The sequence below is a fragment of the Pyrgilauda ruficollis genome, unplaced genomic scaffold (genome assembly GCF_017590135.1).
Source record: "Pyrgilauda ruficollis isolate IOZ18807 unplaced genomic scaffold, ASM1759013v1 scaffold54, whole genome shotgun sequence".
Classification (NCBI taxonomy): domain Eukaryota; kingdom Metazoa; phylum Chordata; class Aves; order Passeriformes; family Passeridae; genus Pyrgilauda; species Pyrgilauda ruficollis.
The window spans coordinates 7,885,518-7,905,329 of NW_024527044.1; the positions used below are offsets into that span (position 1 = coordinate 7,885,518).

General features: G+C 44.1%; 1 protein-coding gene across 1 annotated transcript in view; it reads left to right on the plus strand.

Annotated features, from left to right (window-relative positions):
- XKR6 (XK related 6) overlaps positions 1-4,136 on the plus strand; it is a gene marked incomplete at its 5' end in the record, with an annotated part of 167,431 nt that extends 163,295 nt beyond the window's left edge. Inside the window, one exon of the mRNA XM_041480849.1 lies at positions 3,172-4,136. Within this exon, the coding sequence (XP_041336783.1) occupies positions 3,172-4,136 (965 nt within the window). The remainder of the gene's footprint in view (positions 1-3,171) is intronic.
- Positions 4,137-19,812: the final 15,676 nt, after the last annotated feature.

Below are 19,812 nucleotides of genomic sequence, written 5' to 3' on the forward strand. Positions count from 1 at the left end.
TGCTGACATCCACCCACAGATCTCCCCCCTCACACCCAGGTCCAGATCCTGCTCATCACCAGGGTGCCAAAATTCACATTCAACACAAGGCTTGTGAACTTTTAAACAACAGCAAAAATATGTCAAGCTGCCCAAAGATCCTTCATTGCCTCCCTCAGATCTTGGTGCAGATGAAGAGACAATGAGCTGTTCTGTACGGGGGGGACTCATCCCGCCTGACTGCTGGTGCTCGCACGTCCCCTGGCAAGGGATGGAGTCAGACACCTTGGGAGCATGAGTCAACCCCTCCCTGTCCCACACACGGATGTCAGGACAGGCTGAATCACTTTCTGGGGGTGTCTGCCTCTCTCTACTGGCTGGAGGAGACGTTCAGATGACTGTCAGCAGCCCGGGTGCCGTGTGAGTGACTCAACACATGCACTCTGAGCAATTTACAGCAAAGGCTGTGATTAGTGGAGGGTTCTGCCCTGAAAACATTAGGTAAAGCTTTTATGTGCAAACTGGGGGATTGTTTTGGGTGTATTTTATTCCTCTCTCTTTTCTAGAATAAATGAGCGCAATAGAAACATTTTTAATCAAGGGTGACACATCTGTCTCCTGTGGGTTGGTGCTGCTTGAGTTTCCCCAGGTACAGCTAATGCTGTACAAGTTTCTAGTAAAACAGCATTAAAATACGGCAATAAATGACATATTTTTTTCCCTGCTAATCATGGAAAGTTTTTAAACTGAATAGCCAAGAGGTAGTGCAACAAACAGTACTTATACACATAACAAAACTTTGTGCCATGACTCATCCTTCCAAAACTGTTAATAAAGTCAACCAAAAATGTAACTCATCTTGTAGGTTAAAAATTAATCTAATCTACATCTGTTTGAGTATGAGGCTGTTCATATTTAGGAGTTTCCATCCATTATGGGGAGAGACTGGAGGAGCTGGGCCTGTTCAGTCTGGAGAAGACTGAGAGGGGATCTCAAAAATCTACATAAATACCTCCAAGGGGTGTCAGAAGATGGTGCCAGACTCTTTGCAGAGGTGCCCAGTGACAGGATGAGGTGCAGTGGCCGTAAAATAAACCATGAGAACTTCCACCTCAACATGAGAAAGAACTTCTTTATGCTGAGGGTGGCAGAGCACTGGAACAGCTGCCCAGGGAGAGCATGGAGTTCCCTCTGGAGACATTCCAAACCCACCTGGATGTGTCCCTGTGCCACCTGCTCCAGGTGATCCTACCTTGGCAGAGTGATTGGATGATCTCCAGGGCTTCCTTCCAACTCCAACCATTCTGTGAGTCTGTGGTTGGAATCCCCAAGTCTTATGTGCAAGTGTTTCTTAGTGAGGACTTAGAACTTGGGGAAAATAGTGATTTTCTTAAAGCTAGTGGCTTAAAGCTTCCCTCTTGGATAAGGCCACTGCTCTCACTGCTTTGCTCTATGTTGTTTTTTAAAGTTCAGTCTGAAATTTGAATGCACATTTGAGCCCAAAGACAAGGGATTCAGAGGTAAACTTGAGAGCTGATGAAAAAGTGTGGTTTTGGTGGACTTTGCAGGCTGTGAGAATTCCAACGAGGGCAGAGTTGGAGTCTGCCATCCTTCCTGGCCTTCTTCTCCATCATCTCTCCTCCAGACTCAGATGGGTTGGAAGGAGGGAAATCTAACCCTACCACACTGTGGGGTGGGCTCCTCAAAACCAAGATAAATTCTACAGAGTGAGGTCTGAGGAGTCAAGGGACCTTATTTGCATTCCCATGGAAGCAAGGCTCCTGTGAGCAGAGAGAAATAAAAACAGGAGAAGAAAAAAATTTAGGTTTTTCAGGCATTTTACCTTTTTGACTCTGAGCAGCTGCAGCAAGATGTTCCTGGATTTTCTTAAAGAAGTAGAAGTCAAGATCTGGACCTATCACTCAGTTACACATCAGAGGTGGAGGGGCATTTCTCACTCTTTTGCTTGGAACCAGTACCAGTTTTTCCTTTGGACTTTAAAGGTGATGTTCCCAGATAAATCTTTGGCTAAGGCCCAGTCCAAGCATAGCTACCAAATTACTGAGCTTCTCAAATATGGATTTTGGTCCATCACGTGTTTCCTCACCTGCAGAACAGTTGTCCAGTGAGAAGCAGAGGGGGCAAAAGAATAAGATGCCAGCAGCTCTTTCTTTTCCCCGGAATCTCTCAATTAGTTTTTATTGTGATGCTTTGCTCCATGAGTTGTTCAATCTACCCTTGTGATAATCAATGGAATTACATTTTTTAAAGCCTCTCAAGTATGGTGGAGTCACTATTTTATCTTCTGGAGGAAATAAATTGCTTAAATGTTGGTTGGGGTGGAGAATAAGACCAGGTCTCTTTGGAATATCATGGGGTGTTCTGCCCCATGTCAGGGTGCAGTGGGATGTTTTGAGAGCTGAAGGTGACCCCAGTGCAGGCTGTGGCTTCCCTGACATGACTGTGACTTGGATTTGTGCTGCAGCCAGGAGACAAGACTGGAGAAGGGCTACCTCTAGTATAGGTCTTGGGTACGTCCCAGAAACAAGGCAGGGGATTTGCTGGAGAGATCAGATCCTTTGTTTTGGTACTCTTTCAAGGGTATTGATGAGTCTTGATGCTCCCTGGATTCACGTGTTTGTCTGCATGGGACAAAAACCATGTTTTTCCAAAAGGCAAATGCAAATGGGGATTCCTGAGTAAGGCAGAATCAATGGGAATGTTGCTGAAATAAAAGTATTTTACAATAAAAAAGAATCCAAGCAGTTGCAGGGAATATAGGTGTCCTGCTCTTGCCGTGGTGCATTCCAAGAGAGATTCTGCTCTCCAAGAAAGTAACTTTCACACTTGGGCTTCAGCATTTAGATGGGATCTGGATTTCAAACTCTCAAATGTGGATCCACTCAGGAGGAGCACAGAGGCTGTTCCCCAGTGGAACTGCCAGGGTGGGGTGCCCAATCCAGTGGCTCAGGAGGATAAGGACAAGGAGTCAGAGAACTCCTGAATACAGCACCATTTCCAATTCCCACACTGATATCTCTGTATTTCTCTCCTCCAGACTGTAAGGACAACCTGACGTGAGTTGAACCTTCAGGCTCCAGAGCCTGCCCCAGATGCAATAATTTAGTGAGCAGATGATGTTTTCCACCAAAGCTCCTGTCTAACTCAGTGGATCTGTGTGTCTTCCGGCAGGTGTGTCCTCTGTGGCCTCCCTGATGTCCCTGGCTTGGGTGCTAGCCTCCTATCACAAGCTTCTTCGGGACTCTAGGGACGACAAGAAGAGTATGAGCTACAGAGGGGCCCTCATCCATCTCTTCTGGCGCCTCTTCACCATCTCATCCCGAGTTATTTCTTTTGCTCTCTTTGCTTCCATCTTCCAGCTCTACTTTGGGATCTTTGTAGTGGTCCATTGGTGTGCCATGGCTTTCTGGATCATCCATGGTGGGACAGATTTCTGCATGTCTAAGTGGGAGGAGATCCTCTTCAACATGGTGGTAGGGATTGTGTACATTTTCTGCTGGTTTAATGTCAAGGAAGGGCGGACTCGATACCGAATGTTTGCGTATTACACGGTGGTCCTGACGGAGAACGCTGCCTTGACGCTCCTTTGGTATTTTTACAGAGATCCTGACACCACTGACTCCTATGCCGTGCCAGCACTGTGTTGTGTCTTTCTTAGCTTTGCTGCTGGGATAGCTTTGATGCTGTTATATTATGGTGTGCTGCATCCCATGGGGCCAAGAGCTAAGATCTTTGCCAGCTCCTGTTGCGCCGAGCTGCTCTGGGGCATTCCTTTGCCCCCCGATGTTGAGCCCATGGCGCCCCAAACCCCTGGGTACCGGGGGGCCCAGGCTACGCCCACCAGAGCGGTCACGGAGCAACAGGAGGAACTCACAGCTGACACTTGCTTGCCCGTTTTCCAGGTGAGAGCAATGGTACCATCTACTCCATCTGGGCGACCCTACCCCCCCGAGGGGCCTCTCATTAAGATTGACATCCCAAGAAAAAGATATCCTGCCTGGGATGCTCATTTTGTAGACAGGAGGTTAAGAAGAACTATCAACATCCTCCAATATGTCACCCCCACAGCTGTAGGTATTAGGTATAGAGATGGACCTCTCTTATATGAGTTGCTACAATATGAATCTTCACTTTAAAGCTCCTTAAAGCAAAAGAGGGGACCTTATTTTTGTTTACGGTAAACACAGATCATGAAACAAACACAAACCTTCAGATAAGCTTTCTTTCTGGTTGCTGTATGTATAAAAAAAAAAAGATATTCTCTATGTTTTGTAAGTAAAAACAAAAAGAAAAACTTTTCTTTTGTTTTTTACACACAAGAAACAGTATTTCAACTTCCACACCTAGGATTCACAGGTGGAGAAGGAGGCATCTCCACATCAGTTTTATACCGTACACCAAGTGTAGAACATTATTTATGGGATTGGTGCTGATTGAAAAAAAAAAAAAAAAAAAAAAACAAACAAACAAACCTACAACTGCCTTATGCCCTTAGGTGCTGAGTTTCATTAAGTACTGTCACCTTTCTCATGCAAAACTCTTTGATGATTATATGCCAGGAAAAAAAAAAAAAAACAAAACAAAACAAAAGAAAAACCAACCATCCAACTGAAATGCAAACCTTAAAATTAAAAAAAAAAAAAACAAAAAACAAAACAAAACAACAACAACAAAAAGAGAAATGTATGAATAAAAAAATAGTTTTGTTGCTCATATTGGATTTAGCAGAAAACACCCTCCAAATGTGTACAGATAAGAAAGAAAAGATAAGAAAGCAAAGCCAAGATAACCCAAATGGAGTTTGATTTTTCCAACAGCTGAAATACAAAATCAGGTCTGTAAGATAATTTGGCTGAGAATTTATAACACCATTGGGCCAAGCCTTGACCGAGTCGTGTTATAAAGGTGACCCCACCCTGGGACCGTTTTCCTCATGGAAATGGACCCTGTTCAAAGGTGGGATTGTACCAGATCAGTGTGAAAATACAGGATCTGATCTTGTTCCCAACAACTGCTCGTGCTAAAGCCCCACTGTCTCCAGTGGAGCAAATACCAACAGTCTGAGCCCAGAATAAGGTCTGCCACCTTGATTTCTGGAAAATGTGAAATTATCAAAATTATAAACCAAAACCACGATCCAAAAGTACATTTCCACATATCTAATAATTATTTCAGTAATAATAAAACTCAGCATGGTAGCAAAAAGTGAGTCAATTTAAAGGCACAATACTTGATCAGTGACTGGCAAAATAATTTGACCTACTGTATCATTTTAAGGCTGTGAAAGGCATACATGTATTATTTGTAATCTCGTGTAAGACCTGTCATGTCTCATTCAGTGCGAGCCTTAAAGTGATTGTAAAGCATCCTTTGTTCCATTTTGGGGATTTTTGGGTTTTGATTTTTTGTTTTGTTTCTGTTTTGTTTTTAAGGAAAACAAAACATGAAAAGTCGGGATTAAAAAAAACACAAAAAACACAAAAAACAAACAACAACAAAACAACCAACAAAACTTCTTCAAACGGTAATAACCTGTAAAACTGACTCACGTCTCGAGATGAATTTGGTGCTTTGTATTTCTGTTGATGTTGTTGTTGTGATTTAGCTGAGAAAATTCTTCGACTCGGTTACATGTGGGGAACTGCTGATAAAAACTGTCTCGTGTCACCCTCTACTGTAAGTACATGGCGAGAAACAACAACCAGAGGAAACCCAAGAGCGTAGCGAGAGCGCCGTGGTTTAGCTTAGCCTTCCACCGCCAGGAGATGCTGCCACCTCCGATGCTGGCAAAGCCCAGACGGTCCCACCGAGGGCTGTGGGGTTGTCTTGACATTTCCAAATAACCCGCTCGGTGTCTGAACATTCTCATCTCTCTCGGATTCTGTTTCTGTGCTGGAATATCTTGGGTTTGTTTTTTTTTTTTCGAGTTAAATCACCGGGTTTGCGTCTAGCCGACACCCTCTTTCCGTTTCGAGAGTATTGCTCCTTTAAAGGAATATTCCCGTTTCAGGGCATCTTTTCAATCCCACCATCCCTCTACTTGGGAGGGGAAAAACAACAACAACAAAATGAGATATTTTTAAGTGAATGCTGTAGTATTTTCTGTGTGTAATTGCAATTTTTTATTCCAGAAATACTGTAACTGTCTAGGGTGCAAAACTCCCATGCTGACCTATTCTGATGAGAAGATCAGCATGGAGGGATATTTTTTAATTATGATTATGATTTTTTTTTAATTTCAGGAATCAGTTGGTTTTTTTAATTATGATAGTATTTAAAGAAACTAGTACCAATTTTATATAACAGTTTAAAGAAGCTGAATGCTTTCTTCGCCTGAATATACCTGAAGAGAAACATTTTTTTCAATCAGTGATCCTTTGCAGTGTTCTGAGAAAATGTTGGGGTTTCTTCAGTTGTTTAATTTTGTTTTGTAAAGGAAACTTTCAACTGGTGTCTGTCCCCTTCAAGGAGGGCAGGACTCCTTCACGCCAAACTATAGACACACGGCAAAGTTTATACAAAGCCAAATTGTCAGTGGTACTGTAATTCCCAGTCAAACTCCATTTCAGGCAGGTGTTTCTGGGCTCTGATTCCAACCAATGTGATGGTCACATTTTCATGCAAAGGGAGGGATTTGGTCCTGTCATCCCGTCTAACTCCCCAGTCCCTTGTTTGCTCTGCACATAAATACATATATATATATATATATATATATATATATATATATGAACTGATATATATTTGTGAAAAGTTTTCATTTCCCTTCTCCCTTCTGTGCCCCACAGCCAGCTCCTTCTCAAGTGTTCTACTAACATTTCACCCTGTTTCTCCCCTGATCAGTGTACCGTCTCCATAAAAAGAGGTAATTTGTGAAGTGAACTCGCTGTCCCCACCCGCTGAGTCCTAAAAACATGGAGGTGCCCATCCTCCAGCTACAGGCCTGCATTTCTCCTTCCAGAACTTTCTTTTGACTTGCCTTTAATGTTAATGTAGATTTATCTTGATCTAATTCCCCATGTAAAAGCTCCCCTTGGTCCTTGCATGAAGAGGTCTCCTCCTCACATTTGCATTTCCATGGCAAAAGCATGAGAAAGGAATGGATGGCAAACAGTCCTGCTGTTCCCAGAGGACCATTTTTCCAGGAGGTGGCATTCTTGTTTTCAAAAGCACCCTAAGAAGGTCCTGCTCCCCGAACTCATCAACCTTGAGGTCTGGAAATGTGGTGCTCATCACTGACCCCATTGAACAGCCGGACCCTTCCCACCAGGACAGTGACAACGAGCCAAGGCACAGTCACCAGGTGCCAGGAGGAGGAGACCCTTCAGTGTTGCCTCTCATGAGCAACTCCAGCCTGCCTTCCCTCAGGAACGGGATCTTACTCCACACCACCACACCAACAGCCGTCGCCTCCGCCCTGTGCCGGGAGTGGAGGGGCAAAACACTCTGGAAGTGTCCTTACTTCTCAATGCAGTGCTAACTTCTCACAACCAAACCAGCTTAACCAAGGGCTTGACACATCCCTGTTCCAAAGCCCTCCTCCTTCGTGGCTCGTAGTGTGGATAACAACAAAGGCAGGTGCCTCCACTGCGAGTTGAGACTGTTTCACTACTTGCATAAACTTTCTGCCTCTGCTTCTCCTTTCTTTGAATGATATCCATCAGCATTTTCATTTAGCAAAGGATTTCCAGGGAGAGCCTGTGTCGTCCCTGAAGAACTATTACTTTTTCCAGGACTTCATTATGGCCTTAACATAAAGCACGTGCTCTGCCACTACTCCCAACCTGTTCCTAGTGGACAGTTTGGTGTGGTGACCATTTCCTTTTGGGATTACCTGTGATCTTGTTGCCAAACAGCGCCTTTTGCCAAGCCAAAAGCTCAGGGTGGAAAACTACCCCAGCCCTTTATTGGTACTAATCCCAGTGCTAAGAGTCTCATCCTCTCGTCCTGTTTTATTTTTTTGCCCTTTGATTTTTTGGTGTGCACTTTTGCAGGATGGTCAGCAACTTCTTTTGGTTTCACTTTGATTTTAACTCCTCAGCTTTTGCCTGGTACCTTTTTTTATGCCATATCCCACCTTCTGGCCAGAAGATACTGCATGAGGAGCTTCTCAAACTGCCATGGAAAAGGTTGAGCCTGTTTCTATTCACAACATCGGTGGGCAAGCTCTCTGGCACATTTGTGGTGCTGGATTCACCCTGGGATCATCTAAACCAGCCAACTGTGCCATGCCAGGGCAATGCCGAGGCACGAGGGCTCCACCATCCCGACTGTTATTGCTCAAACCTTCCCTGGCGTGGTTTTGATCCACTCCAAATAGTCCTGGGCTCAGGCACAGCTTGCCCAGGCTTTGGCACTGGCCAGAGGTCATCCCCAGTCGGCAGTTTGGATGCAGCTGCTCCGTATCAGGGGTAGAAGATTTTCGGAATCAGGATGGGGCCAGCACTACTCAGTTGACTTCATGGCCAGAATGGATCCTGAAAGAGCTTAATTTCCTGATAAAAATGTAACTCCATGCCACAGATCAGGATGCAGGAGGTGGTGGAGTACGTCAGCTCCGATCTGGCATTTTTCTGTTTTCTGCCTGATTCAATGGACAAGTTATTTTTCAGTTAACTTTGTTCCTTTTGCTGAGGTGGTTTTGCAAACTGCATCACTTTTATGGCTCAGATGTCAACCCATCCATCCCTCCATCCATGTCAGATGGATGGCATGTTTACTGTGATAGTGTTACACATCCATAGGCAGCTAATTCAGAGACAGGAATCATTCAGACCAGAGCAAATCAACAGTGGAAACACAGGAATTACAAGGTCCTTGCCCATGCCCTTGTCATGCTTTGCCACCCACACGAGTCATTTTTCATCTGCAGCTAATCCAACCTGAACTGTAGAAGAGGAGCCAATGGTGAATATTTACCAGTCCAAAGTGCAAGTGAGACACCCATTTCAAGTATAAATATATATATTTTCAGTGTTTGGGATTGGAGCTACTTCTCGGCTTCACCCCGTCCTTTTGTGCACCTGCCAAAAGTCAGCAGTCATTTGCATGTATTTTTATTTCAAGCTGACTGGATGAAATGGCAAAATTAATTCCAAGCTTTAGTGAATTGTCTGCTAAAACCTGGCTCACGAGAAGAGCATCACTTTTGACTTTCAGAGTGCAATCACCCCATGCTCTCTAGATATATTTTTGTACACACAAGATTCACTTCACAATTTATCCCACCCCTGGCCCTGCATGTCACACCTGTCACCTGCACACCTGCAGCATGACTAAACCTCCTGAAGAAAATGTGGTCTGAGGTTAGTCCAGCATGATTTCATTGAAGCTCAGAGGTGCTTTGAAGAGGAAAACTTACTACTGTGCATTTGCAAAACCTTTTAGTGCCTGCTTGCTGGGCAGCTTGGGCAGGAGACAATTTGGAAGCTGCCGGAGTCAGTGGAAATTTGTGAAGACAGGCTTTCCTAGGATTTTTCCTTCCTTTACTGGGTTTGCTTTTCTCTGGGTTCTGCTCAGATCGAATGTGGTCCTGCAAAAGAAAACCCACCAGAAAACAAAAACCCAAATAACCACGACAAAATAAGGTCTATGTCAATCCCCACAGAAGTTGAGGTGGCTGATGTAGGATGGTAGGGATGATGTGAACTCCGTTGTGGACCCTTTGCTTGCTGGAGCTTGCATGCTGTTCTTTTGGCAGTTGTCTCAAGCCCTGGGGGCTTTGGGAATGGTGCTTTCCCAGGGTTATGATTGCTGGTTTTATTTTTCCTTGGAGCTCAGGTGTATTCTGGTGCAGAGAATCTCAGCCTGGTTTGAACGAGGAGATTTGAGGCTATCCCAAATAGACGTGGGCAAACCTTTCACTGTGTGCAGAACGCATTTCCAGACCTTTGGGTACCGCTAGAGATTGTTGCAATCCACTTAATTCTCCATGAGCACGTTCAGAATCGCTTCATTGTTCTGTTGTGTTTGAACTTGGGAATAATGGTGTGGTGACTCTTTCCTGTCGAGGTGTGATGTGAAGAAAGGGAGGAGTTTTCCTGCTGTGCTGGGTATTGCCTGTGTTCAACCCTTGTTCCTTACTTGAAGCTCAGACAGTGGGATAATGAGAAAACTGGGAAAATGAGATGACGGATCGCTGCATATGTTCCATTGGCTCTTTGCTGATGAGGAGGGAGGCAACTGGTGACTATTAAAATAAATCTGCATAAACCATCTGGACCTCAATGTATATTCAGACATGCACAGAACCCAATTGGAAAGTGATGATGTTGATAAAATGATGTGGATACCTTTTCCTGTCCTATATTAAAAACCTAAAAACCAAACCAAAACCAAGCCCTGAAAACAGAAAAAAATAATTTGAGAGCAGAAACCTTCCTGTGCCCTCCCCATTCCTTTGGGACACATGCAGCAAGGCAACTGTTTGAAAGCCAGGCACTTTGTAATCCGCGGAGTTAATTGGATTTGTGCAATGCTGTGTTTGTCAGATGGTCTCTTACAGAGAGCGTAGAAAGTGGCCACGGTCTAAAAGTCATTGCAGATTTTTGGGTGACAGTACTCCTGGGTTTCGACCCCAGCTCTGCCACGAAGTTGCTGTGTAACCTTGGGCAAGTGATTTAACCTTTCTGTGCCTACAGTTTACCCATCTGTACATGGGTATAATAATATTTACCTACCTCACAGGGGTGTTGTGAGGCTTAAGTTAACGCGTGTGAGAGGTGCTGGAAGTGCGCCATGAAAATTTCATCCTTGCTGGGTTTGTGCTGTTGTGGGGGATGAGCAGTGAAGGGGTGGGTTACAACATGCAGAAGGGGAAAACCTGCTGGTGCATGTCTTGAGAAAGTGGTTTGAAGTCTTTTCTCTCCCCAAAAGCAAGGAACGGAGAAAATTGCTGTGCGCCAACTGAACAGCCTTGCTTTCCTGGTCAAATGTAACAGCACTATTTGCAATATTATTTTCTTACACAACAGGTGACCTTTCCCTTTTCCTTGCTGTTTCTGAAAACTTGAAACTAAAGATGACAAAAAGTATTTCTGAACCGAACAGATTACTGATGAATACTTGAATTTCTTTAAAAGTTGCTCTCATCAGCCACAGTTAAATGTGCACTAATCTTTCAGTCATCAGCTTCCATCTGAATACAGTGAAAAATTTGCTCACGCTGTTTTGGAATAGCCTGGACCTTATTTGGGAGGCTGGTATTGCTGAGGACTCTTGTAGGCATGGGAAAACTAGTGTCTCAACTGATAAACACGTGAAAAAATATCTTTTTTTCTTTCTGTTTTTGCCTTTTAAGTTCTTTGACTGCCTAAGACAGCACAATAATTGCAGTTTACTTAGTTGTACAGTAGCTTTTTTTTTTTTTTTTTTTTTTGGTTTTTGAACTGTTTCCTTAAGCAAAGGGCGAAGGTGGGATGTGAAAGGATAAAATAGACCCAACGCTGCTCCTGTGCAACTCTTCCCGAAGTCCCTGCTTTCCTGGAGAAAAAACCTCTGCCACACCTACAGAGACCAGACCAGGCTGCCTTCACCATCCTCCTGCAGGCAAAACTTCCCTTGTCACCTGTGAGAGTTTTGGCTGTTGGCTCCATGTCCATCAAGGCGGATTCGTCCCTGGCTGAGCCCTAAGCCACATGGGTGAAAGCCAGGATAACTTTCTTTAGAATGAGGGAAGGGATCCAGTTCATTGCTCCAAATGTCACCACTGGTCAGATGATTCAGAAGGGAAAAACATATGATAGAAAGCCTGGGGTTTAGGGTTTTTTTTGTCTTTTTATTGTCTAAGTGTCCTGACCATTGTATGATGTCTCTTGTGGGAATGCAATGCCAGGCAGGACTCCCTGCTCCCTTTTGGAGAAGCTTTGTGAAGTCTGCTCATGCACTCCTTACTCAGGCAAAACTCCTGGGTTTTGTTGTTGGGTCTCCTTTTCTGTCCTGAGTAAGAACTGTGGAGTCTGGTCTGTTTGGGATTTCTGGGAGGTGTTTCAGGTGGCCATTGTCTTCTCTAGCCCAAGACTTGCCTTGCATGAAGCAAGAAGGAAGCTCTGGCCTGGTCTGCCACGTACCTTTCCTGTCCCTTCTCTGTATCCACCATGGGGAGGGAGTTCAAAATCATCTGGCTACAGAGGCCAGGTTCTTCCACCTGAATTTCCAGGCAGCTGCACATCTTCCTGCTGGGACAGAGCAAATTTAGAAGCCCCACTCCTGCAGATGGGCCGCCGCTCATCCGCATTGGCTTTGGGTCTGCTTCTTCCCCGTCCTTCTCCCCAGCTGTTTCTTTTCCCTGTTTTAAGCACTCAGCTTGGTGCATCTGGTTCTTTTTACTTCTTCTGTTCAAAAAAAAAAAAAAAAAATAGATTGACGCTGGGAAAAAAACAGCAATGTAACTCCTTCGGTGCTATGCTAACTGCTTTGTTTGACCCAACCAAACGCTGGCCAACAAACAAATATTCCCTCTTTGTCCTAAAAAGCACCACACATCTGTGTCTTGAACAGGGATGGACTGAGAGGGCTGAGAGAGGGCAAGTGTGGTTTTGAAAGCAATTAAAAAGTCTCATGTGTATCTGGTACAGCGAAAAGATGTAGGTGCAGACTGCTTTCAAAGCTCGTTGTCGCCCAACTCGTGGAATTAAATAGGATATAGCCTATAAGGTATTGAGGGCATTATAATATATATATATATTTAAAAAAAAAGACAAAAAGTTCACATTATTGATAAATCACCCTTTAATTCTCCTGAAATTGTGCTTTTTAACAGGGAAACCACCTGGTTGTGCTTGCACCCTGTTGTTTTGGTACAACCCACTTTGGCAGTGAGAGTAAAACAGCAGGAAGAGCAAGAATTCTTCCTATTATATATTAAGCCTGAAGTGAAGTGGGTGCCTATGAATTTTCAGGATTAAAGGGATTAATCAACATGTATGTCTGAGTCTATATCCCGAGTCCCGTGGAAATATAGGTGAGCATACATGCCATGTTACTGCAGCAGTATATATGTTTTAATATATATGAACATATTGTGAATTCCAAAGGGCTTTTTTGAGATGAGGAAGGTCATTCCTGGTGAGAGGTGCTAGCAATTTGGGATTTGCAAGCAGGGTTGAAATAAACATTCCTTGTAGGAGTTTTTTTTTTCCTTTTTTTTTAATTAAAAGACCATCAGAAGCTTAAGGTCCTGAGGAAACGCTGTCCCACCTATCTTCCACTTCTTAAGAAATTTGGAAGCAAAATTTGACAAAACATGAGGGCCAAACACAGCATCAGGATAAATCAGTAGAGCTCCACTGATGGCCAGGTGCCTCCTTACACTGTCTGTGCTAAAAACACTAATTTCAATTGGTATGGGGAGCCCAAACAGGGCCCTATTGGTCTTTTCATTCAACTGTGACAATAGATTTCATGTTTGAGCTTGCAGAGTTTGTCAAAACCCAGGCAAAACTTGGGCGAAAGCAGGAGTATCTTTCCAAGAGGAGCCATCTGAGTCTAGTCTACCCCTGATCTCTATGGGGGCTTTGAAGTCCCTGGCATTAGCTGAGGAAGAGATGGTTTCTCCTTTCACCAGTATCAGCACTGCAATGAGAACAGCCCTGTCAACACATGCAGCAAACAGGGCCCTCCTTTGCAGGGAGTAAACCCTCCAAATCTGATTTCAAGCCCTTTAAATTCAAATGCCAAATGCCACTCAAAGGCAATGATTATTGTTTTGCCTCCAGATGTCATTCCCATTCATCAGTCACAAGGACAAGCAGCTCATATTTTCCTTTCTAGCTGTATTTACCAATAAAACTTGCTGCCAGTGCCAGAACCTCCTCCCCTCAGCCCCAGCTGAACGCCACCTGCATGCCGCCCCCGCCTTTCCTCTCCTTCTTCCACTCTAAAACCAAACATTGTTCCTTCCTAACTAGGGAAAATCCAGGACAAATGCCAGCTGATTACACCTGCAATCTGTTCTCTTGTGGGGTTGGTTTCAGTTTCTGAGGGCACACAAGTGCACTCAGAGACACACACCTGCAGGAATTTCAGCAGCCTGAAGATGAAGCCTCTTGACTTCAGCTGGGTGATTCTTGGGGTTGTCCCATGCAGGGCCAGGAGTTGGACTTCCATGATCCTTGTGGGTCCCTTCCAGCTCAGGATATACTGTGATTCTGTGCACTGATACCATGGGAGAAACTACAAAGTGCTCCCAAAGCAACCCACTCAAATTATTTCAGTTTCAAACCATACCCTTATAACTCAGTTTTTTTCAATAATCATTGAAGTCTCGGTATCAGCCAACAAATTCATGATGGATAAGTAGTAGGGAAAGTGGACTGGTTTGCACTTATCCATAGACTTTCCAGAACTACTCGAGCAATTAAACAAGCCTTAAATTGGATGCAATTGCAGTCATTTGGAGAGAGCTGTGATGCATGTTTTCTGAAGGAGGGTCTAAATAAGTACCACAGCCAAATCCCTTAATCCCTTTGTCTCCCACCCTTTCTTTGTAGGGAGAGTGAGAGGGAAGAGATTTTACCTTGAATATCAAAGTTTTCCATTAGCTACAAAATATGTCCCTTCCCAAAATGGATCTAAAACTTGAGGGAGTTTCCATGGAAAATATTTTCCTATCAGAAAAAAACAATGGTTCTGCCTACTGTTTCTGCTCTGCAAACTTTTACCATTCCAGCCTTTTTTCCCAATGAGGAATGGGAATTCATTTTAAAAGTGTTTTATTTACTCAGGGAAGGACTATTCCACATCTTGTTTTGGTGACTCCTGTCACTGGGCCAAGTTTGGACCATTCCACTAAATCTGATGTGGCCACCCATCATGAAAAGAGTATGAGATAACAGGTGGGGTGACATTCTTGCCTGGTTTTCTGTGTGTTCCTTGTTCCAGACTAATAGGAATAAGGAATCTGTCTTTGGGAATCTGACAGCATGCTTGATGGTCAGCTGTTTCCCTGAAACCAGGATTATCACAGGAAAGCTCTAAATTCTGGAGACTTTGAATGACTTTCTGATTGCAAGGAAATGCCCTTCCTGTCAGGTGAATATTTTTGGATTTATTTTGAAAGTCATGGGGCCTGAAGATCCACGTTCTCTCTCCATCTCTGCCATGGGCTGTTGGTTGGGAAAGCAAAGAGGATTTTAGGGTTGTGTCTGCTGGCAGGTGTAAGATGTTCCCTGGTGCCCTTGGCCTGTTTTCCAGGGCATGTGATATGGGAATGGTCAGTCTGATGCCACCTCCATCCCTGGATCTCTGCCACGTTTACCCCAGGTGTTGCAATGTGCATTTAAAGATCTTCGTCAATCTTACACTTTGCAAAGCTCTTCTGATTGAAAGGAAACCTTAAAGTCTAGAGAAATCTCTCAAATGAGCTGTCATCCTAGGAGAGTTTTTGATTAGTGAATTTTGATAGTACCGGAAAAATTGGCACAGCCACAGAGAATAGCACAATTTAAATACTTCTATTGCAGAAGTGCCACTTTTCCCATAAACATTGAAATTCAACTAATCACTACTGGAACCCGTTAACACTCAAAACCTGGAAAACACTCTTGCACTTGATTCCTCAAATAAACCTTATTCAAGGAGAACAAATTTCACAACCACTACAAAGTTGCAAAACTAAGTTTTTAGGGTTACGGGGTTATCCTGGGGGGTTTGGGGTTTTTTTGCTCCATGTTTCATCTGTAAACTGAAAGAGATAAAGATTCCCTCACAAGGGTGATGAGAGGATTATTTAGAAAATGTTGGTGATGTGCTTCCAGACATTAACATCAAAAGTGTTGTGGGACCGTGGTAGTGGTCAGCAGATCAGACAAATCCATCATGTCACCTTCTTTTTGTCCCTGTCTGGCTCAGCAGACACAAACAGGCAGATTGTTCCAAAATGTTGCAATAAGATTTTGGGAAACGCTTTTCTACATCCTCTGAAATGCCCCTCTCTCCCCATGGCAAGCATCCAGGGAAGTCAACTGAGAAACCAAGGATTTACCACAGTCCTGTTGGGCCATGGGGTTGTTGACAGCAGAGGTGGAGAGAGCACATGGGTCCTCAGGTGCATTCCCAAGAGTTCATGCCACAGGCATCCTTGTGTCTTATTCTCCCACCCTAAATCCTGTCTGGCTGAAAAAATTCCAAAGAAGAATTCTCCTCACCCCAGAGCCTCTCAATCAGGTGCATCAGTCAGGAACAATGGCCTAAGCTTTCCTAGTAAAAAGTACTTTTTTTTGCTAACTAAGCTTGAAACTTGGTCATGCCCATGCCTTGAATTTGCCTTATAAACCAAACTCAGCCCATTCTGAACCCAGGTCCTTCACCTGAAGTTGTCCTTCCAGTGCCGCTCCGACCCAGCGTGGCTTGCAGGTGAAGATGCCCATCCATCCAAGTTAGGATCAAGTATTTTCAGTTCATCTGGGAGAGGCTGGCTTCTTCCTAGGTCATTTCTGCACCTAAGCCAGCCTTCCTGGGATTCTAGAAAGACTGGGATCCAAATTAGATGCCCAAAAGTCAACCTGAATGAAGAAGGAAAACCACGTCAAGTCCTGCCGCAGGCAACTCCACCATTCCCCCACAGTGGTGTCCCACCACCATTCTTGGCTACTTCAGCAAGACACACATATAGTGCTTGGTTCACACGAGGCTGCCACCAACCCCTGCTCTGAGCTGGCCAGAAGTGGCCAGGGACAGTCCTGCCCCTCCTCTCTGTCCAGCGAGTGAATTTCCGCCACGCTCATCGGCGTTGTCCTTGACTCGGCGCGATGCTGCTGACAGCGGGGGCAGGCTGCTTGTCAGCAGCTGTCGGAAGAGCTCGGGATTTTCAGATGGGATGGGCTGACAGGTGTCAACACGATGCAAAACCTGTGCTCTTAACTTGGCATAGAGTGCCTGCGAGTCTCTTCTTTTTCTTTTTCGATCACCAAGCAATGACCTTATGCACGGGGAGCCCATTGGGGATGGGCAGTGTCTGCAGCAACTTCTCATTTTGCAGGAGGGCTCTGAGGATGTGCTCTGGCTTATTCCCAGCTCTTCCTCTGTTTTCTACATCTTGGAGGACAACATGCCTAAGCGTGAGTTTATGAGCAGAAGAAATAGAGCAAGGGCCAACATAAAAGTTTAGTGCAGCGGAAATGTCGATTGAGTAAGGAAGGAATGAGAAGCACGGGCTAAGACCTCAGAAAAACCAGATGGGTGCAGGTTTCATCTCTGCCTCAGCCTGGCAGGACTTCTGCCAACCCATCAAAATTGTTGCCTCTGTCCAGGACAATTTATTCTCTGGGCTCCCGGGGTGTGATGGATTGAGATATTCAGGACAGGGCTATGCAGAGGGATGAGATCAGACTCGCTGAGTGCCTTCGACTTCCCCTGGTTTAGTGTGAGCTGAAGGCATCCAGCACATCTCAGGAGGCAGCCCACGGCAGGCTGTGCCCTCTTTGTGTTAGGTTATTCCCTGAGCCCTCAAAGTTAAATCCTCCTTTTTTTCCATTGGTGCAGGCATGTTGAACACGGCACAAAGAGGCCGTTTGAATTTAGGAAGGCTGATAAAAAGTGTCCAAAGTGCTACATAAGAGCTCGCAAAATCAACGTGCCCCTTAAAAGACCAAACTCTGGTCTCAATTTCACCATCAGCCACCCTGCATAAACCCCAGTATTTTTTTCTGGGAAAACTGTTTTTTCTGTCATCAGCAAGGCCACAATTCGGCCCGGCCCCACCTGCCCTCATGAACTCCACCAAGCTCTTTATTTTTGTTGATGATGGATATGTTAGGGCAGCAACATTTCAACTCTCAAAGCCTCGTGGTGCCTTTCCTTGTGGTGCTCACCCTTCACAGGACTTCAGTCAAGGCAACCACTTGCATCCAGCAGCAACGCCAGTACTTTTCCTCTGTATTAGGTGCCAGTGCAGTAACAGACTTTAATGTATACTTATATAAATAAAGATAGATAGATAGATAGATGATAGATAGATAGACAGATAGATTGCTATAGTTATATTTTTTTATATAAAATTGAGGTTTTGATGCCGCTGTCTGGGGAATGGACCATTCCTCTGCAGGATTAACACTGCTTGAGTGAAACCAACAAATGTCCTGTAAAACATTACAACCTTGGCAAGGAGCTTCTCTTTCCCATGGTTGTTTTTTTTTTTTTTCCAGCTTCCTTCTCCACTCCCAACTCCCAGAAACACTCTCAGTGAAAGACACTGTTTCACATCATAGAAATTTCTAAAAATTTCTCCAAATCTCCCCAGCAGATGCTGCCAGGCCACATCTTCCTCCTCACGTGGGATGGGGAGGTCTCCCCTTGCCACGGAAGGAGGACGATGGGGTCGGTGCGGCAGCATCCCAGGGGAGCATCCCAGGGCAGCATCCTCTGCACCTTGTGGCAAGCAGTGTTATTGCCCCCACCCCAAGAAAAACCATCTGCTGTCGAGCCTCTCCATCTCAGCTGCCCCAGCAACTTGGTGTGGTTTTTTTTTCTCTTTGGATGCTCGGTTTTCCGTGCTGCTCAGAGCAAGCTGCTGCCCCAGCCCTCGCTGGCAGGCAGGAGGGAAGCTGGCAAAGGCTTTGCTCACACGAGCACTTCTGCCTGACTTCAGGGGGAGAGGTTTTTTTTTGTCAAAGGACTGCTGGTTTGGGTCAATCATCCCCTTATTGTTACCTTTGAAGTATTGCTGAAACTAGAGAGAGATGACAGAAAAGATGTGAAGGTATTTTTTTCCTAAAGGGAACAACACCAATAATACTGTAAAAGGTGCTAGAATCAAACCTCATTTTATATACTTTGGTTCTTAGAGATTAAAAAAAATAAAACACACAGAATTCTTCCTGTGCAGCCTTACTGTAGATTGTTATAACCAACTCATTATCCAAAAGACAAAAAAAAAAAAGGTTTAAAAAGGACAAAAATGAAGTGATCCTGTATAAAGTGTAACAAATATGACTTTCCTATATAAATGTAAATGATCAGACATATATTAAAATGCACTTGAGACAGGCAGCAAGCATGAAAAGCTTTTGAAGTATCTTTTTTAATGTACAACACTTGTCTTTTTTCATTTGGCTGGTGCAAGAGGGAATGTGCCAAGTTGCTTTTATTTTCTTTTCATCCTGTTTGTGGTTTTTTGGAAAAGAACAGAGGGTTGAAAGGGGGTGGGAGGTTTAGCTGGGACAGAAACCTGGAATATTCATCTCAATTTTATTTGTTTTGTTTTGTTTCATCGTTAGTTTACGATGTTGGTGGCGGTGTTTGGCCTCACACCTCATCCCTCAAATGCTTTTGAAAGCTTTGCTGCCTGCCCCAGGTTCTGAGCATAACTCTTACCTCAAGAAAACTTTTAAAAAAAAGGAAAAAGTCAAATGTTTTTTCCCATCTCTGGAAAATTAATGCAAACAAATGACAACAACAAAGCGAAAAAAAAAAAACCTAAAAAAGCAAACAACCAGCAGTGATGAAGGAATGAAAATTAAAAGAGAAAGAAGTCAAAGCAGAGGTTTGGTGATCAAACCGAGCCATTTTGGTGCTTTTCCCCTTTTTGTGTTGCTAATGATCACAATTACATGAGATGGGCTTAGACAAGTCTGTGGTCTTAGGATGTAGCAAAAAATGTATTTAAAAAGAATACAAATTTGCATGGAACAAACTCTGATGGAACCTTTAAAGAATGGCTGTTTCAGTGTCAGACGTTTAATGTTAGCATGTGTGTGTGCTGTAAATACCTTTTCATGTGTGACATGTACAGTTGACTGAGGAAAAAAAAAGTATGGAACCGAACAAAAAAGAATAATAATCAAATGCTATTTTATCAGATGATGCACTTTTTCACCT